The sequence below is a fragment of the Oncorhynchus mykiss genome, chromosome 4 (assembly GCF_057628025.1).
Source record: "Oncorhynchus mykiss isolate SJ-2025 chromosome 4, ASM5762802v1, whole genome shotgun sequence".
NCBI lineage: Eukaryota > Metazoa > Chordata > Actinopteri > Salmoniformes > Salmonidae > Oncorhynchus > Oncorhynchus mykiss.
Genome location: NC_143025.1, coordinates 77,215,170 through 77,241,066, shown reverse-complemented (window position 1 = coordinate 77,241,066; position 25,897 = coordinate 77,215,170). Strand labels below are relative to the sequence as shown.

The 25,897-nt window shown below is 46.4% G+C and overlaps 1 protein-coding gene across 11 annotated transcripts in view; it reads left to right on the top strand.

Moving 5' to 3' along the window:
• Positions 1 to 25,897, top strand: part of LOC110522439 (kelch-like protein 29) — a 408,191-nt gene that overhangs the window by 379,411 nt on the left and 2,883 nt on the right. For all 11 annotated transcript variants that reach the window (XM_036976046.2, XM_090233075.1, XM_090233073.1 and 8 more), the window contains 2 exons: positions 19,703 to 19,896; positions 25,443 to 25,587. In XM_036976046.2, the coding sequence (XP_036831941.2) occupies positions 19,703 to 19,896; positions 25,443 to 25,587 (339 nt within the window). The remainder of the gene's footprint in view (positions 1 to 19,702; positions 19,897 to 25,442; positions 25,588 to 25,897) is intronic.

Sequence of the window (25,897 nt, the reverse complement as noted above, 5' to 3'; positions counted from 1 at the left end):
AAAAAATGTCTGCAACATTGAAGGTACCCAAGAACACAGTGACCTCAATCATTCTTGAGTGGAAGAAGTTTTGAACCACCAAGAGTCTTCATAGAGCTGGCTGCCTGGCCAAACTGAGCAATCGGGTGGGAAGGTCCATGGTCAGGGAGGTGACCAAGAACCAGATGGTCACTGATCAGTTCCAGAGTATTTCTGTGGAGATGGTTGTCCTTCTGGAAGGTTCTCCCATCTCTGCAGCACTCCACCAATCAGGCCTTTATGGTAGAGTGGCAAGATGGAAGCCACCACTCAGTAAAAGGCACATGACAGCTCGATTGGAGTTTGCCAAAAGGCACCTAAAGGACTCTCAGACCATGAACAACAAGATTCTCTGGCGTCACATCTGGAGGAAACCTGGCACCATCCCTACGGGGAAGCATGGTGGTGGCAGCATCATGCTGTGGGGATATTGTTCAGCAGCAGGGACTGGGAGACTAGATTGAGGGAAAGATGAATGGCGCAAAGGACAGATCCTTGATGAAAACCTGCTCCAGAGCACTCAGCCCCAGACTGAAGTACTAAGGTTTACCTTCCCACAGGACAATGACCCTAAGCACTTAGCCAGGACCACGCAAAAGTGGCTTCGGGACAAGTCTCTGAATGTCCTTGAGTCGCCTAGCCAGAGCCCGGACTTGAGCCCTATCGAATATCTCTGGGGAGACTTGACAATAGCTGTGCAGAGTCACTCCCCATCCAACCTGACAGAGGTTGAGAGGATCTACAGAGCAGAATGGGATAAACTCTCCAAATACAGGCGTGCCAAGCTTTCAGCATAATACCCAAGAAAACTCGAGGTTGTAATCGCTGCCAAAGGTGCTTCAACAAAGAACTGAGTAAAGGGACTGAATACTTATGTAAATGTTTTTTTAAATTTGTATTTATACATCTGCAAACACTTCTAAAATCCTGTTTTTGCTTTGTCATAATGGGGTATTGTGTGTAGATTGAGGGGGGGAAAAAAACACATTTTAAATCCATTTTAGAATAGGGGGTCTGAATTCTTTCTGATTACATTGTAGATTAGGAGCTGAAGACCCAAGGAAGAACCTACCAAGGTGTCTGCAGCGGATTAGGATCTTGATAAAATTCAGATAATTCTGTATCTGGGATAGTTGGTGTCCAACTTCATTTTTGTGTGCCCCACTTTACATAGTCAAGGCAGATCCCTATCACTAGAAAATGAACAACAGAGTATTCAGTACATAGTGTAACCATAGATACCCGCTTGTGAGTTACAGGAGCACTATGTACAGTGTACCAACATGTTGAGCTGCTAGACAGCCTTATTGCTACATTCATTCTGATTTAATGGAGTGTCAATGTCACATGGTTCCGTTTTATTTATTGAACACTATGCACAGGTGTTTGTGCTAGGCACATTCCATTACCACTTAATATTGCATCAAGATTGTTAACTAGCAACATGACTCAGTATTGCAGTATTGGTTAACATTCCTTACCTGAGTTGTGCTGCAGCCCAGCGAACAATACCTTAATACAGCGACAGGGATATGGTGTCTAGTCTGGTACAGGGTTTTCCATTTGTGGCCCTCCAGTGTGGGGAGCTGTGCTTCTGTGTGAGGAAGTTAATGTTGTTGGCAGCACTGATGTGTAGTTGTCTAGTTGTGGTTCTCTCAAACAGCCTTGGCATCGTCAGCCTTCTAAGGACATTACATCAAAGTTGGATCAGCCTGTAGTGTGGTTTTCCACTTTAATTTTGAGTGTGACTCCAAATCCAGACCTCCATGGGTTGATACATTTGATTTCCATTGATAATTTGTGTGATTTTGTTGTCAGCACATTCAACTATGTAAAGAAAAAAGTATTTAATAAGAATATTTCATTCATTCAGGTCTAGGATGTTATTTTAGTGTTCCCTTTATTTTTTTTGAGCAGTGTATATACTAGCTACAGTGTCTCAAGATGGAAAAACAGTAACATCACAGAACAGTAAGCCAGATATTTCACCTTATGTAAGCATTCGGTTGTCGTTTCCACTCACTTCCAAATATGGTGACGAGAGTAAGCACAGTGGGAGAAGATGGAACGAGATGGGTTTTGACCGAAGTTCTGCTAATTCTCTTATTGATGCAACATTCGATCTCCATATGGTAACAGAGTGGACTGCGTTTTGTGGACTTTACCCTTTTCCAAAGTGCAAGGGGTGAATTGAGTTATTGCGTACATGCACTTTACAGAGTAGGCATTCCCTAATGGGAATATGCCAATAAAAGCTAGAATGTGCCAATTGGATCTCACTAGCTCGTGCTTTGCTCTGCCCACCTCATTGCTTGTTCTGCCCACTGATTAATTTGCTCTCATTGGAAACGACAGGCTCTGGTCTGTCTTGGTTTAGTTATTCAAATCTTTGGTACTAGTTCTGCTTTATCTCATTTTTCAAGTGAAGCTCTTTTAATGGAATATACGAGCAAACTCATTCGCCGAACCGAAGCATGCGGAAGCCTTTAGGCTGTTTACGCCTGTCCCTCTGTCCTCTGTCTCTCAGCCTGGCTGTATAGTGGTTTATATAGAAGCTCCACTCAGTACTCAGCCTGGCTGTATATTGGTTATATAGAAGCTCCACTCACTACTCAGCCTGGCTGTATATTGGTTATATAGAATCTCTCCTCAGTACTCAGCCTGGCTGTATAGTGGTTATATGGAAGCTCCATTCAGTACTCAGCCTGGCTGTATATTGTTTTTTAAAATTTATTTTACCTTTATTTAACTAAGCAAGTCAGTTAAGAACAAATTCTTATTTTCAATGACTGCCTAGGTACAGTGGGTTAACTGCCTGTTCAGGGGCAGAATGACAGATTTGTACCTTGTCAGCTCGGGGGATTTGAACTTGCAACCTTCCGGTTACTAGTCCAACATTCTAACCACTGCTACACTGCTGCCCCAGCTCCATTCAGCCTGGCTGTATAGTGGTTATATAGAAGCTCCACTCAGTACTCAGCCTGGCTGTATAGTGGTTATATAGAAGCTCCACTCAGTACTCAGCCTGGCTGTATATTGGTTATATAGAATCTCTCCTCAGTACTCAACCTGGCTGTATAGTGGTTATATGGAAGCTCCACTCAGTACTCAGCCTGGCTGTATATTGGTTATATAGAATCTCTCCTCAATACTCAGCCTGGCTGTATAGTGGTTATATGGAAGCTCCACTCAGTACTCAGCCTGGCTGTATATTGGTTATATAGAATCTCTCCTCAGTACTCAACCTGGCTGTATAGTGGTTATATGGAAGCTCCAGTTAGTACTCAGCCTGGCTGTATAGTGGTTTATATAAGTTCCAGTCAGTACTCAGCCTGGCTGTATAGTGGTCATATAGAAGCTCCACTCAGTGCTCAGCCTTGCTGTATAGAGTTGTTGTGACTGTAATCTTCTCCATTGTCTGCCTGCTCGGGGAAGCTGTTAAGCCACACTGGGAGATGCGCCCCCACTCATTCAACTCATTCTACACAGACACGCAGGTTCCCGTTCACCCTTTGCCCTACACACACACCGTAGATTTACAAGTATGAATGATCCGTACACACACTCCCACTAACACTCATACATACACAGGCATAGACACACATGCTCCTTGATGGGGTACCCATTCAGCGCTGAGAAAACCGCCTGCACTGCATCCCAAACCCCCTCTCTCCAGTCTCCTAATGTGGCGTGTTGATGAGTTGTTTTCCTGTGCCTGGAGCTGGGAGAGGAGAGGGGGGTGTCCGCGCCTCTGTAGTCCCACGGCAGAGCTCTGTGGTGAGGTAAAGTTAGCTCCAGACCCCCTGCTGTGGAGGTCCCCCCCATGCAGAGCTAATCCTTCACAACCGTCTCCTACTGTGCTGTCAGGGCTCCAGCTAACCCCTTCCTGCTAACTCACCCTTCTTTCTTCAACTCCCATCACACCTTCTCTCTCTCGCTTCTTATTCCTTCACCCTTTCTCTTTTCACCCTCTCTTTTCTCATTATTTGTCATCCCTCTCTCTGCTGTGTAAATTGGTATGAAGGCCAATATGAAGGCCAATTCATCCGACATCCATTCATCCTTCACTAATTATCAACGTATTATTTTGTGTGTGTTGACCCTGGGCTGTGCTTTGCCAGCTCTGCATGGTGGCTATCTGTGTCTCTTTGATTTAGTCTCCGGTGCCGGGAGAGGGGAAGAACGTCCTAAAGAGCCAAAGAATCATCCCTCTTTCTCTCCTTGTCTCTCCCTTCAACCCCCCCTCTCCCTCTCAATCTTTCCCTTTATTTTTTTCACTCTCCCCCATCTTTCTCCATTTCTCTCTCCTGTTCTCCCGCTCTCTCTCCTCTTCCTTTACCTCTCTCTTTATATAGTATTGGGCTGCTGTAGGATACCTGACGGACAGATTATCTGACTTAAACCTGACACCAGTTTCCCCCCTGTCACAGCGAGGGCCTGAGGAGTATGTGTGAGAAAGATGGAGCGTACGATGGAACGCGTGTGTGTGTGTGCCTGAGGTTTCTGTAGGAGAGGATGATGAAACAGGGATGTCTGGGGAGGCCTGCTCGGTCCCTCATGTAGTTGGGGTTCCAGGTTACAGCCAGAGAAACAGGCAGGGTTAGGGCCTGGGGAAAGTAAAGGGAAGTAATGCATGTGAAGATTGAGGCATTGTGTGCGTGTCTTTTACAAGGCTGATGAACAACTAGCTGACGGTTTGGGTGATTTCCAGGTTTTACCAGCAGGCGAAATCATGTCTTTCTCTCTCTCCCTTACTAGATCCCCCCTTTCTCTCTCCTATCCTCTTAACATTCTACAGACTATTAGAAATATCTCCAGGCTGGAAAAATAAGAAAGGATAGACTAAGCCCACAGGAAGAAAGAGACATTAATAATGTGTGTAGTTAATTAGGCACTACTGGGTAGTGTGGTTGCTTCGGTGCTGAGAGCTTCCAGGAAATGGGCCTTTCCTGCTGCTGTAGATGGATAACTGACCTTTACAGAGGAAAGCTGTGCTGCCAGATGATCTTAAAACACTCACTGCTCTCCGATACTGAGGGATGGCACCACTGCTGAGGACACTGTTTGTGTTTGCCTGCTTTTTTCAGGTACATATATCTCGTCTCAGGTCTGAAATAGCAAGGTGTGCGTGTGTGCTTGACAAGGTGTGTGTGTGTGACAAGTTTAGGTGTCCAGTGTACGGGTTAGTAAAGAAGTGTGTGTTCTGGTCTAGTGTGTATACGTGCTGAGTGAGGATCAGTAATTAGTGTGTAACTTACTCCACAGCCAACACTGATGTCGCACGTCCTACTTGACGCCCCCGTCCAATTAAACTGGGATACTGTCTCTGACACACACACTCAGTCTCCAGTCCTCTCTTGACAGTGTTTCAAGGTGCCCTCTCACCAGTTTGAAATGAGTGTTATGGCTGGCGGAGGATGCAGAGCAGCAGCAAGGGTCTCCAGTGTGCTGTCACATCAATATAGACAGACTTCCGTGTACAGGGCAGTGTGTAAATGAGTTTATTCTCAGGGATTATGGGTAAATCCGGGAGACCCGTTGTGGATGGTCTGGGATTAGATTAAGGATTCTGGGCTCTGTGTGTGCGTGCTGCTTGTAGCTGTCTGTCTGTGCATGTGTGTGTTAGTGTCTGGTGTGTTCTGCTGGTTTGGTGCTACATGGATCACAGTATATACTGACCTTGTTTACTATGACAATAAAATGTGTTTTTCTCCTAAGGAGCGATTTAAACCATGCAATCAAAGCCAACAGGATCAAAGTGTGACAATAACCCTAGTGTTGTCTATTCAGTAGGTCATATTTATTTCCAATACATCTGGCAGGGCAATCAAAAGGACAGGATGTAATATCACTATCTTGGATGTTCTTTCCCTTCCTCCTGGTCTGTCTTGATCAAGTAATTAATGAGTCAGAAACACAGTTAGTTAGCAATGTGTGTCTTCAGCTGAAGTTAGTCCTTGGACACCAAAGTGAGACTGAGATTCTACCTTCACACGGTGATGAGACAATTAACACACTTTGACATACAGAAACGCACATTTAGCATGATGGGATGGGTGATTTAACATCGTAATTAGAAGCTGTCTGTATCACACACATCACACTACTGTTTTGTGGCTCTCAAGATCCTAGTGTCTATAGTAAAATCACAGGGGGACAACTACTGCTCTGACTTGACCCCAGCATGAGAGAAATACAGGTGTGGAGAGATTGAAGGCATGGGCAGAAAGAAAGGCTTCCATACATATGCCTCTCTCTCTCTTCCATCTGTCCTCACTCTCTTGTTAGGTCTGAGTCCAGTCCCAGATCACTGTTGTTTTTCCTCAGGACATATCATACAAGATTTTGTCATCGCTGCTGTAACTGAGACTGAGAGTCATTATCTGGACCTTAGCACGTTCTCTGCTAGTACAGCAGAGGAGTGCACACACACTGGTACCCATTTCAGACAGGCGGTGTGGTATGTTACCTGGATAATTTAAAAAAAAAAGGTCATATTTGTATGACCCCTTTTCAAACAGTCATTTATTTACCACTTATTTGCAGGTATACCCCTTTAATACATATCAGTGGGTAGCTAGACAATTGGGAGGGGTGTTATTAAACCATGTGGTCTGTTTGCAGCTTAAAACCGAGAACCATTCACACAGACCCGATAGCTGTATTTTGGTTAAAAGGTCTGAAAATGCAGGAACCATGACTGTCTTTAGGTGGCTCTTATTTTTCCATGGTTTTGGTCTGTGTATGAAAAGGATAATAAGACACACCATTAGCTAGCAAACCTCTATTAAACCCCATTCACCATGGCCTTACTCTCTTTTAGGCTGTTTGGGCTGCTATTGTTATGGTGAATAATAAACAGACTATCTGACGCAGGCTTGAAGTGGAACTGACAGCGTTTTAACTACTTTGCAGATATGAAACAAACAATCATAATATCAGTCAAAAATATCAAATTCACTGTTTATTGTACAAAACCAACTTCGGAATGCACTGTTTCAGTTTCAATGACACAATATTTGGTACAAAAACTGAGATATAACTATGGCTGGGAATGTCAATACAATGAGAAATTTTAATGATCACAAGTCAGTCATAACGCGGCTAATAGGCTAGCGTATCTATTTAAGTAGCTATTTAGCAAGCTAAAAACACTGACTAATTTTAGCTAGCTGCTGGTAGGATGACATTGGAGGAATGGGTGAGTGGCAATCCTTTCCCCCCTCAATCGTTTGTCGGTGGCTACAGCCAGAGATGCAGGTGTCATTTGGTTAGCTAGCAAGATTTCATAGCACTTTTGTCTGTGTGCCAGAGCGCAGAATATCCGATTAATTTATGAATGCACAGCACCTGCTGAATATGACCCATGGCAGTGAACGTTGGCAAAAATGTAATTCAATTGTTGCCCGCACCACAGTCGCTAATGCTCTAGATAACATGTAAATAGCCTAACCAGCTCTGCTAGGGTTAGAAAAAGGGTCAGTGAGGTGTCGAAGTAGCTAGCAAGCTAGCTAACTTACGTCAGTTAGCTTGGATGCTTGACTGGCTTTGTGAGGAATGCTCGGATCAACCCTACACTTTGGCCAGAGCGTTCCGTGTCAATAGTGCAGTGTGCGCTCTGAACACTAGAGCGCGAAACGCCCTGAATTTACAAACAGACAATTTGACAATGCTCTGAATGTATGAATGTAGAGTGCACTCTGATACACTGGAGGCAATTTACAAATGCATCCTTAGTTGTCAATCAAATGTATTTGTCATTGATCAAATGGGCAGGCAGACAAGCTCCCATTCATTTGTCAACACGTGGGTTGGTTAGGACATGCATTGGCAGGCAAGCTCCCACTAATTTGTTAACACGTGGGTTGGTTAGGACATGAATTGGCAGGCAAGCTCCCATTAATTTGTCAACACGTGGGTTGGTTAGGACATGCATTGGGCAGGCAAGCTGCAGGCTACTATTCCCCATTTATCAGTGCAATTTTTGATGGCTGAAAAAGTTTGAGGGTTTATCTAATGTTTCCTCGTTAGATTTTTAGCTCATCTCGCTCTGGCTACCTTTCCATGGTTGTTTGATAAATAGAACCGTAAAGTTCCCAAATGTAAGAGGACTCCCGTGGTGTTTACATATTTGTAGTAGTCCATTCGTGTGTATTTTTTGGCAAATTATCTAATGATTTGAAGTCACTCTGGTGCTACTGCTTGTAAACACAGTCCAGTTCGAAGTGAATGATGGAAGGCCCATGTGGCAAATTGCTTATTTGCCTAAATGCCTACTGTAGCTCTGATTGGCTATGGCACACCGCTCTGTGTAGAGTCCGGTCCTGGACAAGACAGATGTTTTTATTCTGATTTATTTACGGCAGTGTCTATTAATTGTCCAAATGCACAGCTGCTTTCCAACTCTATATTGCTATAGAATTTTCACAAATGCCTTACTATGTCATTCACACATAGTACATCAACCTTAGGGAGTTAATAAAGCACTGTGAATTACTTCATAAGATTAAAAAGTTGGTGGCCCTGCCCCAGTTCTAACCCTAACCGCAGCCTCAGGGCCTACCCTGACCGCAGCCTCGGGGCCTACCCTGACCGCAGCCTCAGGGGCCTACCCTGACCGCAGCCTCAGGGGCCTACCCTGACCGCAGCCTCAGGGGCCTACCCTGACCGCAGCCTCAGGGCCCTACCCTGACCGCAGCCTCAGGGCCCTACCCTGACCGCAGCCTCAGGGGCCTACCCTGACCGCAGCCTCAGGGGCCTACCCTGACCGCAGCCTCAGGGGCCTACCCTGACCGCAGCCTCAGGGGCCTACCCTGACCGCAGCCTCAGGGGCCTACCCTGACCGCAGCCTCAGGGGCCTACCCTGACCGCAGCCTCAGGGGCCTACCCTGACCGCAGCCTCAGGGGCCTACGCTGACCGCAGCCTCAGGGGCCTACGCTGACCGCAGCCTCAGGGGCCTACGCTGACCGCAGCCTCAGGGGCCTACGCTGACCGCAGCCTCAGGGGCCTACGCTGACCGCAGCCTCAGGGGCCTACGCTGACCGCAGCCTCAGGGGCCTACCCTGACCGCAGCCTCAGGGGCCTACCCTGACCGCAGCCTCAGGGGCCTACGCTGACCGCAGCCTCAGGGGCCTACCCTGACCGCAGCCTCAGGGGCCTACGCTGACCGCAGCCTCAGGGGCCTACGCTGACCGCAGCCTCAGGGGCCTACCCTGACCGCAGCCTCAGGGGCCTACGCTGACCGCAGCCTCAGGGGCCTACGCTGACCGCAGCCTCAGGGGACTACCCTGACCGCAGCCTCAGGGGACTACCCTGACCGCAGCCTCAGGGGACTACCCTGACCGCAGCCTCAGGGGACTACCCTGACCGCAGCCTCAGGGGCCTACCCTGACCGCAGCCTCAGGGGACTACCCTGACCGCTGCCTCAGGGGCCTACGCTGACCGCTGCCTCAGGGGCCTACGCTGACCGCTGCCTCAGGGGCCTCAGGGGCCTACCTTCTCTTATGTACATGAACTCTCTATTTCACTCTTACACACACTCAGCAGTCCTATTGGTACTCATTCTTCTCTCTCTCTACTAGAGGTCGACCGATTAATCGGAATGGCCGATTTAATTAGGGCCGATTTCAAGTTTTCATAACAATCGGAAATCGGTATTTTGGGGCGCCGATATCCTATTATTATAAAAAATAAAAAAATATTTTATTTCTTAATACCTTTTATTTAACTAGGCAAGTCAGTTAAGAACACATTCTTATTTTCAATGACTGCCTAGGAACTGTGGGTTAACTGCCTTGATCAGAGGCAGGAGGACAGATTTTCACCTTGTCAGCTCAGGGGTTCCAATCTTGCAACCGCACAGTTAACTAGTTCAACACTCTAACCATTGCACTCCACGAGTAGCCTGCCTGTTACGCGAATGCAGTAGAAGCCAAGGTAAATTGCTAGATAGCATTAAACTTATCTTATAAAAAACTATCATAATCACTACTACTAATCCAGTTTAGCAGGCAATATTAACCAGGTGAATTTGTGTCATTTCTCTTAAATTCATTGCACGCAGAGTCAGGGTATATGCAACAGTTTGGGCCGCCTGGCTCATTGCGAACTAATTTGCCAGAATTTTACATAATTATAACATACATTGAATGTTGTGCAATGTAACAGGAATATTTAGACTTAGGGATGCCACCCGTTAGATAAAATATCGAACGGTTCCATATTTCACTGAAATAATAAAACGTTTTGTTTTCTAAATGATAGTTTCCGGATTCGACCATATTAATGACCAAAGGCTCTTATTTCTGTGTGTTATTATGTTATAATTAAGTCTGATTTGATAGAGCAGTCTGACTGAGCAGCAGCATTCAAACAGCACTTTCGTTTACTCTGTTTATGACTTCAAGCCTATCAGCCTAATGGCTGGTGTAACCAATGTGAAATGGCTAGCTAGTTAGCTGGGTGTGCGCTAATACTGTTTCAAACGACACTCGCTTTTAGATTTGGAGTAGTTATTCCCCTTGCGCTGCAAGGGCCGCGGCTTTTGTGGAGCGATGGGTAACGATGCTTCGAGTGTGGCTGTTGTCGATGTGTTCCTGGTTCGAGCCCAGGTAGGGGCAAGGAGGGGGACCGAAGCTATACTGTTACACTGGCAATACTATAGTGCCTATTAGAACATCCAATAGTCAAAGGTATATGAAATACAAATGGTATAGAGAGAAATAGTCCTATAAATACTATTAACTACAACCTAAAACCTCTTACCTTGGAATATTTAAGTCTCATGTTAAAAGAAACCACCAACTTTCATATGTTCTCATGTTCTGATCAAGGAACTTAAACGTTAACTTTTTTATATGGCACACATTACTTTCTTCTCCAACACTTGTACTGGTAAAACGTGAGCCTATCCCAATTAATACATATTCAAAAAACTATAGGCTACTACACCATTATCTAATATTACTACATGTCAGCCGCAACCAAATGGTTGTTTCCACTATACCACTTACATTTTGTGAAGGCTGAGATGAGTGGCCGAGACAACAGTGGATGCATCAATTCAGGCTACAAGTGTAGGCCTCATTACAATCTCAGAATGTCATTACAATACACATAGGTGTTTTATAACAGATGTCTCTTTCCAGTCATCAAATTGCGGGTGCACATTGCACTGTTGGGGTTTGGATGCTGAAATTATTTTGAGTGGACGAATGTGCATGGGTAGCCTACAGGAGCACCTTTTGTTAAGTGATTGTTTGACAATCTGATGAAAACATCAGGAGCAGGCTAAATAGGCTATATAATTTTGGCAATTTAATTAAACTTATTTTAGGGAAAGCTTAGCTGGTTGTGTTTATGCCACATTAAAAGGCATAGGCTGTGTGTCCATAAGGCTAGGGGAAGCTAAGCTTTCCCTAAATTAAGTTGAATTACATTTCCAAAATTATATAGCCTAATTAGCTTACTCCTGTCTATACATAAATAAATAAAATCGTTGAAAATAGGCTACTACACCAAAAAGCTATTTTAGTCCACAGAGGATCATTAGCTTTTTAAAATAAAATAAAACTGTGGGCCTCACGAGTGGCGCAGCATCACTACAGCCTGGGGTTCGATCCCAGGCTGTGTCATCGTCTGTGACCGGGAGTCCCATAGGGTGGCGTCGTTTGAAGAGTTTGGCCTTGGGGCTTTACTTAGCTCATCGCGCTCTAGCGACTCCTTGTGGCAGGCCGGGCGCCTGCAGGCTGACTCCAGTTGAACAGGGTTTTCTCCGACACATTGCAGCTGGCTTCTGTGTTAAGCAAACGGGTGTTAAGAAGTGCGGTTTGGCGGGTCCTGTTTAGGAGGACGCATGCCACAACCTTTCTCCTCTCCTGAGGGATGAGACAAGATCGTAATCACGAAATTGGGGAGAATAAGGGTTTTCAACTAAACAACGAAAAACTGGATCATTTTAAATCTCATAGCCTACAGTCGGAAGGGCCCGCATTTAGGTCAGTGGCACAGTAAAACAAAATAGATTGTTGAGTTGCAACTGTCAGTGAAGAGAGACCCAGCCAGGCATATCTCAATATTTTAAAAATACAATCCTGGAAAAACCGTTTAGAAAGCAAATCGCTGTTGTTGTAAAGATATGACAATGAAAAGACTCCAATCTGTCTTTTAGGTATCAATATTCTCAATTGAATTAAGCCAACAGTAGCTCATTTTATTGGCACCAGCAGAGAACATCGGTCATGTCCCCGGTGAGTGTGCACGTTCACTGTCTTTATCAATGGGTCAGTGCCACTTGTTTTTGTTTATTTTTTGGACAATTTCCTCCTCCAGGTCTCCTCTTTTCGTAGGCCCATTATATGGATCAGACAACGTTGTTTTTATTGATCTGTTTGTCAGTGTCAGCAGAGTAGGCTACCCTGTCATTGTAAGATTGTTAATGTCTCCATTCACATGAAGTGTAGTAGAATTTCATGAAATGTGTTTATAAAAGGCCAACAAGAAATATATCTGATAGGCCTATAGCCTAGGCAGACCATAGTATTTTTGTGAACAGGGATTGATAGTCATAATCATATATCTAATCATCAAATTTAAGAATAGTAGGCTTTCTTAGATAAGTCTGCAAATGTGTGGATGCGTGGAATGCTTTGTTATAAAGGTGCGTGTTTATGGTGAAAATGAGCTTCCCCAAACTTGACACCCACGCTCTGCTTATGTTAAAAGTTGTTGCATATTAAGTGTTAGAACAAAGACTAGGCGCTTAGGCTCACAGACATCATATATGAAATGAATAGGGGTTGGAAATGTAATTCTGTGACTACCCCCCTAGGCTATAGAAATCTGTGCACATTTGGGTGTCTCTTACAGGTAAAACAAAAAAAAAATGATATCTACTTTCACTCCTGCATATTAGTGTGTTTGATGGTGACCCATATCTAACATGCCTGCTCTTTGTAGCAGGCTGACTAGCCTCCATGTCCCTCTTTATCCACTCAGTCACTCACTCACTCACTCGCACGTACGTTATTTATCCTGTCATACCAAACATCATGTTGACTGACAGCTAGCCTCCCCAAATCAACTCTCCAACAGTGTTTGTGTTTATATCATCAGTGGATTCGTTTCATGTGTCATCTTCAGAGAAAATAGGAGTAAATAATAAACAAACTAGTCTGACACATTCCTCAATTAAAAGTATTTATTTCTGCAGTAAATGTTTGTCTATGGCCTGATTCTGTCTCTGTGTTGTAAATAGCTCAAGTGACCTTGGCTCTTCTCTTCACCAACAGCCACAGTATTGACCGTCACTAAATGCATGATTGATGTATTTTGACAGCTAATGCTATCTGAAACGTGATTGCATTTCACTCCTCCAACCAATTGGTTTGTAATTGACTTTATAGACAAAATCGCACGCGTCAACATGCACTCAAGCACGCACGCACTCAAGCGCTCAAGCACGCACGCACTCAAGCGCTCAAGCACGCACGCACTCAAGCGCTCAAGCACGCACGCACTCAAGCGCTCAAGCACGCACGCACTCAAGCGCTCAAGCACGCACGCACTCAAGCGCGCACGCACGCACGCACTCTAGCGCGCACGCACGCACTCTAGCGCGCACGCACGCACTCTAGCGCGCACGCACGCACTCTAGCGCGCACGCACGCACTCTAGCGCCCGCGCACGCACTCTGGCGCGCGCGCACGCACTCTAGCGCTCACGCACGCACTCTAGCACTCACTCACTCTAGCACTCACTCACTCACTCTAGCACTCACTCACTCACTCACTCTAGCACTCACTCACTCTAGCACTCACTCAAGCACTCTCACTCACTCAAGCACTCACTCAAGCACTCACTCACTCAAGCACTCACTCAAGCACTCTCACTCAAGCACTCACTCACTCAAGCACTCACTCACTCAAGCACTCACTCACTCAAGCACTCACTCAAGCGCTCACTCACTCAAGCGCTCACTCACTCAAGCGCTCACTCACTCAAGCGCTCACTCACTCAAGCGTTCGCTCACTCACTCAAGCGTTCGCTCACTCACTCAAGCGTTCGCTCACTCACTCAAGCACTCACTCAAGCACGTACTCACTCAAGCACATACTCACTCAAGCACATACTCACTCACTCACTCAAGCACGTACTCACTCAAGCACGCACTCAAGCACTCAAGCACTCAAGCACTCACTCAAGCACTCACTCACTCACTCAAGCACTCACTCACTCAAGCACTCGCTCGCTCGCTCACTCACTCAAGCACTCACTCAAGCAAGCACTCACTAACTCACTCACTCAAGCACTCACTCACTCAAGCACGTACTCACTCAAACAAGCACGCACTCAAGCACTCACTCAAGCACTCACTCACTCAAGCACTCACTCAAGCACTCACTCACTCAAGCACTCACTCACTCAGCACTCACTCACTCAGCACTCACTCACTCAAGCTCTCACTCACTCAAGCTCTCACTCACTCAAGCGCTCACTCACTCAAGCGCTCACTCACTCAAGCGCTCACTCACTCAAGCGCCCACTCACTCAAGCGCTCACTCACTCAAGCGCCCACTCACTCAAGCGCTCACTCACTCAAGCGCTCACTCACTCAAGCGCTCACTCACTCGCTCACTCACTCAAGCGCTCACTCACTCAAGCGCTCACTCACTCAAGCGCTCACTCACTCAAGCGCTCACTCACTCAAGCGCTCACTCACTCAAGCGCTCACTCACTCAAGCGCTCACTCACTCAAGCGCTCACTCACTCAAGCGCTCACTCAAGCAAGCACTCACTAACTCACTCACTCAAGCACTCTCACTCAAGCACTCACTCAAGCACGTACTCACTCACTCCCTCAAGCACGCACTCAAGCAAGCACGCACTCACTCAAGCACTCACTCACTCAAGCACTCAAGCACTCACTTACTCAAGCACGCAAGCACTCAAGCACTCACTCACTCAAGCACTCACTCACTCGCTCACTCAGTGCACGCACGCACTCAAGCGCTCAAGCACGCACGCACTCAAGCGCTCAAGCACGCACGCACTCAAGCGCTCAAGCACGCACGCACTCAAGCGCTCAAGCACGCACGCACTCAAGCGCTCAAGCACGCACGCACTCAAGCGCGCACGCACGCACGCACTCTAGCGCGCACGCACGCACTCTAGCGCGCACGCACGCACTCTAGCACTCACTCACTCTAGCACTCACTCACTCACTCTAGCACTCACTCACTCACTCACTCTAGCACTCACTCACTCTAGCACTCACTCAAGCACTCTCACTCACTCAAGCACTCACTCAAGCACTCACTCACTCAAGCACTCACTCAAGCACTCTCACTCAAGCACTCACTCACTCAAGCACTCACTCACTCAAGCACTCACGCACTCTAGCGCGCACGCACGCACTCTAGCGCCCGCGCACGCACTCTGGCGCGCGCGCACGCACTCTAGCGCTCACGCACGCACTCTAGCACTCACTCACTCTAGCACTCACTCACTCACTCTAGCACTCACTCACTCACTCACTCTAGCACTCACTCACTCTAGCACTCACTCAAGCACTCTCACTCACTCAAGCACTCACTCAAGCACTCACTCACTCAAGCACTCACTCAAGCACTCTCACTCAAGCACTCACTCACTCAAGCACTCACTCACTCAAGCACTCACTCACTCAAGCACTCACTCAAGCGCTCACTCACTCAAGCGCTCACTCACTCAAGCGCTCACTCACTCAAGCGTTCGCTCACTCACTCAAGCGTTCGCTCACTCACTCAAGCGTTCGCTCACTCACTCAAGCACTCACTCAAGCACGTACTCACTCAAGCACATACTCACTCAAGCACATACTCACTCACTCACTCAAGCACGTACTCACTCAAGCACGCACTCAAGCACTCAAGCACTCACTCAAGCACTCACTCACTCACTCAAGCACTCACTCACTCAAGCACTCGCTCGCTCGCTCACTCACTCAAGCACTCACTCAAGCAAGCACTCACTAACTCACTCACTCAAGCACTCACTCACTCAAGCACGTACTCACTCAAACAAGCACGCACTCAAGCACTCACTCAAGCACTCACTCACTCAAGCACTCACTCAAGCACTCACTCACTCAAGCACTCACTCACTCAGCACTCACTCACTCAGCACTCACTCACTCAAGCTCTCACTCACTCAAGCTCTCACTCACTCAAGCGCTCACTCACTCAAGCGCTCACTCACTCAAGCGCTCACTCACTCAAGCGCCCACTCACTCAAGCGCTCACTCACTCAAGCGCCCACTCACTCAAGCGCTCACTCACTCAAGCGCTCACTCACTCAAGCGCTCACTCACTCAAGCGCTCACTCACTCAAGCGCTCACTCACTCAAGCGCTCACTCACTCAAGCGCTCACTCACTCAAGCGCTCACTCACTCAAGCGCTCACTCACTCAAGCGCTCACTCACTCAAGCGCTCACTCACTCAAGCGCTCACTCACTCAAGCGCTCACTCACTCAAGCGCTCACTCAAGCAAGCACTCACTAACTCACTCACTCAAGCACTCTCACTCAAGCACTCACTCAAGCACGTACTCACTCACTCCCTCAAGCACGCACTCAAGCAAGCACGCACTCACTCAAGCACTCACTCACTCAAGCACTCAAGCACTCACTTACTCAAGCACGCAAGCACTCAAGCACTCACTCACTCAAGCACTCACTCACTCGCTCACTCAAGCACTCACTCAAGCAAGTACTCACTAACTCACTCAAGCACTCACTCACTCAAGCACTCACTCACTCACTCAAGCACTCACTCACTCGCTCACTCAAGCACTCACTCAAGCAAGTACTCACTAACTCACTCACTCAAGCACTCACGCACTCACTCACTCAAGCACTCACTCAAGCACGTAATCACTCACTCACTCACTCAAGCACGTACTCACTCAAGCATGCACGCACTCAAGCACTCACTCAAGCACTCACTCACTCACTCACTCACTCAAGCACTCACTCGCTCACTCAAGCACTCACTCACTCACTCACTCAAGCACGTACTCACTCACTCACTCAAGCACGTACTCACTCACTCACTCACTCAAGCACGTACTCACTCACTCGCTCACTCAAGCAAGCACACAGTCACTCAAGCACACGTGCACTGATGGACAGGGATAACAGTCATGGTGTCAACCCTTGTCAATTTGGTGGGTTTAGTCTGGAAGTTATTACCAGGAGCTCAGTGTGATGTCCAAACAGTGTTGACTCACTACACAACAGAACAGGAGACACTGAGGTCATAGATGACATGTGTTACAATTAGTGATGCACCAATATGAAATGTTTTACCGATATCTGATATTTTTTTTGCTGACTTTTAATCATTCTAGTACAGTTTAATAGTTAACACATACACATGGACGCAGAGGTCTAAGGCACTGCATCTCAGTGCAAGAGACGTCACTACAGTCCCTGGTTCGAATCCGGGTTTATCACATCGAATCCAGGCTGTATCACATCCCATAGGGCGGCGCACAATTGGCCCAGTGTCGTCCGGGCCATCGTTGTAAATAAGAATATCTTCTAACTGACTTGCTGGGTTAAATAAAGGTTACACACCACACTGACAAAAAAATATTTTTGGGGCATTTACGTATGTCCCCATTACCAGTAAAACATAATCGAAACCTATTTCTTTCACTTACTTGCTGCACTGTTTCGTTGTTCAGTCATTTCATTCTCAACCAGGATTTCTATGGAACGCCATTTGGGTCTTTGCATTTCAGAAAAGATACACATCAAATTACTGTATTTGACGTGTCAAATAACACATCCGTTTCAGTAGCTATAGTTAGCTGCTAACTATATAGCTAGGTGGTATCTAAAATTACTATCATTTATAAGACTGTTCTTATTTGATTAATAGTGGTCGGGCCCATCTATGTGAAGCTAGCCACAATAGTGGACTCAAAATAAAAGTATAGCATAATTCTACTATTTGTATTCATTTGCATCACTGTCAATGACATGTTTATTTTGAAGACAAACTGCAAATTCTGCTATTGTGCCTAATCCTTATTGTGGCTAGCTTCACAACACATAACCCGTTCCGGTCGAGCCTCACTAGCCAGATTAACCTAGCTGGCTGCTTATAACGTTAGCTTTGGGCAACAGGATTAAGTATCTGCCTAGCTATTTATTGTCATGAACTGAAAGTTGTTTCAATAGGCGATTAACAAGTGTCGGCTAGATGTTTATTCATGGCTGGTTGCCTTTGTTTTGCAGTCAGTTTGCAGTCATGTCCGAAAATCTATTACTTTGTGTCTTTAACTTCTACCGTTGCGTGTTTCATGCCTGGCTCCCTGTGATACTTTTGGTCATGCAGTGTAGTATGTGGCCACCCCTTCAAATTAGTGGATTTGGCTATTTCAGCCACACCCGTTGCTGACAGGTGTCAGAAAAATGGAGCACACTGCCATGCAATCTCCATAGACAAACATTGGAAGTAGAATGGCCCATACTGAAGAGCTCAGTTCCAACAACGGCTCAGCCGCAAAGTAGTAGGCCACACAAGCTCACAGAATGGGGCTGCCGAGTTCTGAAGCGCGTTAAGAATTCTGTCCTCGGTTGTAACACTCACTACTGATTTCCAAAATGCCTCAGGAAGCAAAGTCAATATAAGAACTGTTTGTCATGAGCTTCATGAAATGGGGTTCCATGGCCGAGTAGCCGCACACAAGCCTAAGATCACCATGCGTAATGTCAAGCGTTGGCTGGAGTGGTGTAAAGCTCGCTGCCATTGGACTCTGGAGCAGTGGAAACACGTTCTTTGGAGTGATGAATCACGCTTCACCATCTAGCTGTCCAACAGACTAATCTGGGTTTGGCAGGTGCCAGGAGAATGCTACCTGCCAGAATGCATAGTGCCAACTGTAAAGTTTGGTGGAAGGAGGAATAATGGTCTGGGGCTGTTTTTCATGGTTCGGGATAGGCCCCTTTTGTTCCACTGAAGGGAAATCTTAACGCTACAGCACACAATGGATCATTCTGTGCTTCCAACTTTGTGGCAACAGTTTGGGGAAGGCCCTTTCCTGTTTCAGCATGACAATGCCCTTGTGCACAAAGCAAGGTCCATACAGAAATGGTTTGTCGATCTGTGTGGAAGAACTTGACTGGCCTGAACAGAGCCCTGACCTCAACCCCATCGAACACCATTGGGATGAATTGGAACGCTGACTGCGAGCCAGGCCTAATCGCCCAACATCAGTGCCCAACCTCTAATGCTCTTGTGGCTGAATGGAAGCAAGTCCCCGCAGCAATGTTCAAACATCTAGTGGAAAGCCTTCCCAGAATAGTGGAGGCTGTTATAGCAGCAAAGGGGGACCAACTCCATAGTAATGCACACGATTTTGAAATGAGATGTTCGACAAGCAGGTGTCTTTTGGCCATGTACTATATATCTGAATTATATTCTGTTTGCAGTAGTGCTGTGTGCACCATTTAGAAAATAGGAGACATGGGCCATAATATTGGAAGACCAATATTGCAATATTGTTTCTAAGTGCACATTTCAAATATATTGAAAAAGGCCTTGCAGATGAAAAAACAATGGTAGCACATGTTAATTAACTGTCCTGTGTTGGTATGAACCATCACTAACCAGTCCTTGTCTTGCTCCTCTCCGTAGGTACGACACCATAACCAACCAGTGGGCGATGGTGTCTCCGCTCCCCAAGCCGGTGCACTCTGCAGCAGCCACAGTGTGTGGGGGGAAGGTGTATGTGTTTGGAGGGGTGAACGAGGCGGGTCGATCTGCAGGAGTACTACAGTCATACGTCCCTCAGACCAACTCCTGGAGCTTCATAGAGTCACCCATGATAGGTAAGAGTCAATAATCTACCTGCTCTATACGCTAATTTACTCGGCTCTAACTATGATGAACTCAACTTGGCAGAGATGGCAGTAATGTAGAGCGGAATGAGAGCACAGTTCACTCAACCTCACGGACCCCCTCCCTCCATTCACATTCCAATGAATATTCACATGTGCACACACCACCTTATCTAACCCCACAAGATCCCCCGGGCCTAGGCATGAAGTAGAAATGTATCCGCAGCAGAGAGCGAGAGGAGGAAGGAATATGGTCTAAAAGACTGTGGAGAGGGTGCAGCTATGACAAACAGGAAGGACTGGAAAGCAGTAGAGGACAGCAGCCTGTCGACCCTGGATGTAACCCAGTGATGGTTCCAAACAAAGGACTCCCTTCTCAACACTTATCAACTAACTCTTTCCTGCTCTCACTCACATGCAGTAATACACACACTTACATACACACACGTATGCAGGAACATAAATTCACACCACCTGAACGTGGACTCCTCAACATCGATTTACTCTAGACACGTGCTCACTCAAGCACTAACATACATGTTTATCCACACACGTTCTGTCAGACAGTCCCACACACTCCAACCCAAGCTGTGAACAGTTATCTCAAGACAGTCACTAATCCAGTGTCCTGCTAAGAAAGAGACAGAGAGGGAGGGGGCGAAAGAGAAAAAAAGATCAAGTAGAAAGAAAGGGAAAAAGCCAAGAGAAGCACTACTGGCCCAAGCCTGAGAATTGATCCAGAACAATTATTGTGCAAATTACACTGTAGTGAGTAAGTAAGTATAAAGGAAGCTGAAGACAAAAGTGGGAGAGAGAAAGTGAAAAGGCGAGAGGAGAAAGGGAGGGAAGGAGAGAGGGCCAGAGGGGGGGAGGAGAGAGAAAGGGAGGGAAGGGGAGAGAGAAAGGGAGGGAAGGGGAGAGACGGGGAGAAGGGTAGAGGGCGAGAGAGAAGGGGGCAGAGGGCGAGAGAGAAGGGGGGTCAAGCACGTGGACAGCTAAACAAACCAACAGGCACTTCCCCATGGCCAGCTAAACAAACCAACTGGCACTTCCCCGTGACCAGCTAAACAAACCAACAGGCACTTCCCCATGGCCAGCTAAACAAACCAACAGGCACTTCCCCGTGGCCAGCTAAACAAACCAACCGGCACTTCCCCATGGCCAGCTAAACAAACCAACTGGCACTTCCCCATGGCCAGCTAAACAAACCAACTGGCACTTCCCCGTGACCAGCTAAACAAACCAACTGGCACTTCCCCGTGACCAGCTAAACAAACCAACAGGCACTTCCCTATGGCCAGCTAAACAAACCAACTGGCACTTCCCCGTGACCAGCTAAACAAACCAACAGGCACTTCCCCATGGCCAGCTAAACAAACCAACTGGCACTTCCCCGTGACCAGCTAAACAAACCAACTGGCACTTCCCCGTGGCCAGCTAAACAAACCAACCGGCACTTCCCCGTGGCCAGCTAAACAAACCAACCGGCACTGGAGAAAAAAAGATCAAGTAGAAAGAAAGGGAAAAAGCCAAGAGAAGCACTACTGGCCCAAGCCTGAGAACTGATCCAGAACAATTATTGTGCCAATTACACTGTAGTGAGTAAGTATAAAGGAAGCTGAAGACAAAAGTGGGAGAGAGAAAGTGAAAAGGCGAGAGGAGAAAGGGAGGGAAGGAGAGAGGGCCAGAGGGGGGGAGGAGAGAGAAAGGGAGGGAAGGGGAGAGACGGGGAGAAGGGTAGAGGGCGAGAGAGAAGGGGGCAGAGGGCGAGAGAGAAGGGGGGTCAAGCACGTGGACAGCTAAACAAACCAACTGGCACTTCCCCGTGGCCAGCTAAACAAACCAACTGGCACTTCCCCGTGACCAGCTAAACAAACCAACAGGCACTTCCCCATGGCCAGCTAAACAAACCAACTGGCACTTCCCCGTGACCAGCTAAACAAACCAACAGGCACTTCCCCGTGGCCAGCTAAACAAACCAACCGGCACTTCCCCATGGCCAGCTAAACAAACCAACTGGCACTTCCCCATGGCCAGCTAAACAAACCAACTGGCACTTCCCCGTGACCAGCTAAACAAACCAACTGGCACTTCCCCGTGACCAGCTAAACAAACCAACAGGCACTTCCCTATGGCCAGCTAAACAAACCAACTGGCACTTCCCCGTGACCAGCTAAACAAACCAACAGGCACTTCCCCATGGCCAGCTAAACAAACCAACTGGCACTTCCCCGTGACCAGCTAAACAAACCAACTGGCACTTCCCCGTGGCCAGCTAAACAAACCAACCGGCACTTCCCCGTGGCCAGCTAAACAAACCAACTGGCACTTCCCCGTGACCAGCTAAACAAACCAACTGGCACTTCCCCGTGGCCAGCTAAACAAACCAACTGGCACTTCCCCGTGACCAGCTAAACAAACCAACTGGCACTTCCCCGTGGCCAGCTAAACAAACCAACCGGCACTTCCCCGTGGCCAGCTAAACAAACCAACAGGCACTGGAGAAAAAAAGATCAAGTAGAAAGAAAGGGAAAAAGCCAAGAGAAGCACTACTGGCCCAAGCCTGAGAACTGATCCAGAACAATTATTGTGCCAATTACACTGTAGTGAGTAAGTATAAAGGAAGCTGAAGACAAAAGTGGGAGAGAGAAAGTGAAAAGGCGAGAGGAGAAAGGGAGGGAAGGAGAGAGGGCCAGAGGGGGGGAGGAGAGAGAAAGGGAGGGAAGGGGAGAGACGGGGAGAAGGGTAGAGGGCGAGAGAGAAGGGGGCAGAGGGCGAGAGAGAAGGGGGGTCAAGCACGTGGACAGCTAAACAAACCAACTGGCACTTCCCCGTGACCAGCTAAACAAACCAACAGGCACTTCCCCATGGCCAGCTAAACAAACCAACAGGCACTTCCCCATGGCCAGCTAAACAAACCAACCGGCACTGGAGTACACTGGGAATATGAGGCAGTATATAGGAGTACACTGGGAATATGAGGCAGTATATAGGAGTACACTGGGAATATGAGGCAGTATATAGGAGTACACTGGGAATATGAGGCAGTATATAGGAGTACACTGGGAATATGAGGCAGTATATAGGAGTACACTGGGAATATGAGGCAGTATATAGGAGTACACTGGGAACATGAGGCAGTATATAGGAGTACACTGGGAATATGAGGCAGTATATAGGAGTTCACTGGGAATATAAGGCAGTATATAGGAGTTCACTGGGAATATAAGGCAGTATATAGGAGTTCACTGGGAATATAAGGCAGTATATAGGAGTTCACTGGGAATATAAGGCAGTATATAGGAGTTCACTGGGAATATAAGGCAGTATATAGGAGTACACTGGGAATATAAGGCAGTGCATATTAGTGGTCGACCGATTCAGGATTTATTGGAAGACCAAAAAAAGCCGATACTGATTAATCAGCCTATTTTTTTAAAATGTATTTGTAATAATGACAATTACAACAATACTGAATGAACAGTTATTTTAACATAATATAATACATCAATAAAATCAATTTAGCCTCAAAAAATTATGAATCATGTTCAATTTGGTTAAAATAATGCAAAAACAAAGTGTTGGAGAAGTGCAATATGTGCCATGTAAAAAAGCTAACGTTTAAGTTCCTTGCTCAGAACATATGAAAGCTGGGATATGTGGGACGCTAGCATCTCACCTGGCCAAAAGCCAGGGAAAATGCAGAGTGCCAAATTCAAATAAATTACTATAAAAATCTAACTTTCATTAAATCACACATGCAAGATAGCAAATTAAAGCTACACTTGTTGTGAATCCAGCCAACATGTCAGATTTCAGCGAAAGCAAATTATGCTATTATCTGAAAATAGCACCTCCATAAACCGAGAGAGAAACCATATTTCAACCCTGCAAAACGCAGAAATAAAAATATAATTAATGCCTTACCTATTGGCACTCCAATATGTCCCATAAACATCACAAATGGTCCTTTTGTTCAATTAATTCCGTCATTATATATCCAAAATGTCCATTTGGCTGGCACGTTTGATCCAGAAAAACACCGGTTCCAACTTCCGCAACGTGACTACAAAATATCTCAAAAGTTACCTGTAAACTTTCCCAAAACATTTCAAACTACTTTTGTAATACAACTGTTTGTCGAAGTAGGCTGTGATTCAATGAGAAATTAAAAGGCACCGCATCGATTATATGCAACGCGGGACAAGCTAGATAAACTAGTAATATCATCAACCATGTGTAGTTAACTAGTGGTTATGTTAAGATAAATATATTTTTTTATCAGATCAGTTGAATGCTAGCTAGCAACTTACCTTGGCTTCTTGCTGTCCTCGTGTAACAGGGAGTCAGCCTGCCATGCAGGCTCCTCGTGGAGTGCAATGTAAGGCGGGTGGTTAGAGCGTTGGACTCGTAACCGGAAGGTTGCAAAAACGAATCCCCGAGCTGACAAGGTAAAAATGTCGTTCTGCCCCTGAACAAGGCAGTTAACCCACCGTTCCTAGGCCGTCATTGAAAATAGGAATGTGTTCTTAACTGACTTGCCTAGTTAAATAAAGGTGTAATATAATATATAAATAAATTAAATCGCCAAATCTGTGCCCAAAAATACAGATTTACCGATTATGAAAACTTGAAATCGGCCCTAATTAAATGGCCAACCTCTAGTGTATATAGGAGTACACTGGGGGAAAAAAGGCACTTTAAATAGTGCTCCAAGACCTTCATATGAGAAGGTGAGAAGCTCATCTGAGGCAGTGAAGGGAAACAGGGTATCTGTTGTTAAAGCAGAACAGTAGAACAGTCCCCAGGGAAGAACTTTGTATTTTGTCTCTGGAGACACTTGATACAATCCCTCTGTCTCTGACACACACACACACAAAAAAGAAAGCCACGCCCACCCGCCAGCTGAAATCTGGTTGTGTTACAGATAGTGACAAGGCCCCGGGTTCTGAGTGTCACATAGAGAGAGCTGAATGACTGTCGTCACTTACGCCTGGCGAGATGGGATTTTAATTAAACCCATCTGTCTTTAGTCACTGAAGGGGATGTGGCGCGTGTGTGTGTGGTGGATGGAAGTGAAAAACAATGCTACACGGGGATATCTGCATTATTCATGATGTCATAAATTGGCCAGCTGTAATTTGAAAGATGATTGGTCTGTCTGTGTTGTACATTGATTGGTCTTGACCGAGCGTGTGTGGGCGGGGTCAATTAATGAACTCTCTTATCCGTTCACTGTAAAATGTACATTTCCCAAAACCATCTTTTTTTTGTCTTGAGCCTGGTACTCAGGGAAGTGATATGAGGAATGTCCATGTGATTTTGCAGCTGTAGACTGAAGAATAAATGTAAAACAGAATCTTGCTGTTCTAGCCTGGGACGTTCTGTCGGAGGAAAATATAATTCAAACATTAACATCTGTTTTTGTCTAGTTTTCAACGTCTATCCATCTCTGGCTTTTAAAGATCTTTCTCTCCTTCGCCCCATTCTAAATCTTCTACCTCCCTATCTGTTAATCTCTGTGTTTTGTTGTACAGATAATAAGTACGCCCCGGCAGTCACTCTGAACGGACACGTGTTTATTCTGGGAGGAGCGTACGCCCGGGCCACCACCATCTATGACCCGGACAAGGGTAACATCAAAGCCGGACCTAATATGAACCACTCACGACAATTCTGCAGGTAAGGGATTAACATGAACCAATCACGACAGTTCTGCAGGTAAGGGATTAGTATGAACCAATCACGACAGTTCTGCAGGTAAGGGATTAATATGAACCACTCACGACAGTTCTGCAGGTAAGGGATTAATATGAACCAATCACGACAGTTCTGCAGGTAAGGGGTTAACATGAACCAATCACGACAGTTCTACAGGTAAGGGGTTAATATGAACCACCACTATAGATGTTGAATTAGAAATGTCTCTTTGATTGTGAAGATGTCACCGGATCCACAGGAATCCTGCAGGAACACTTGAGGTGGTTGATGT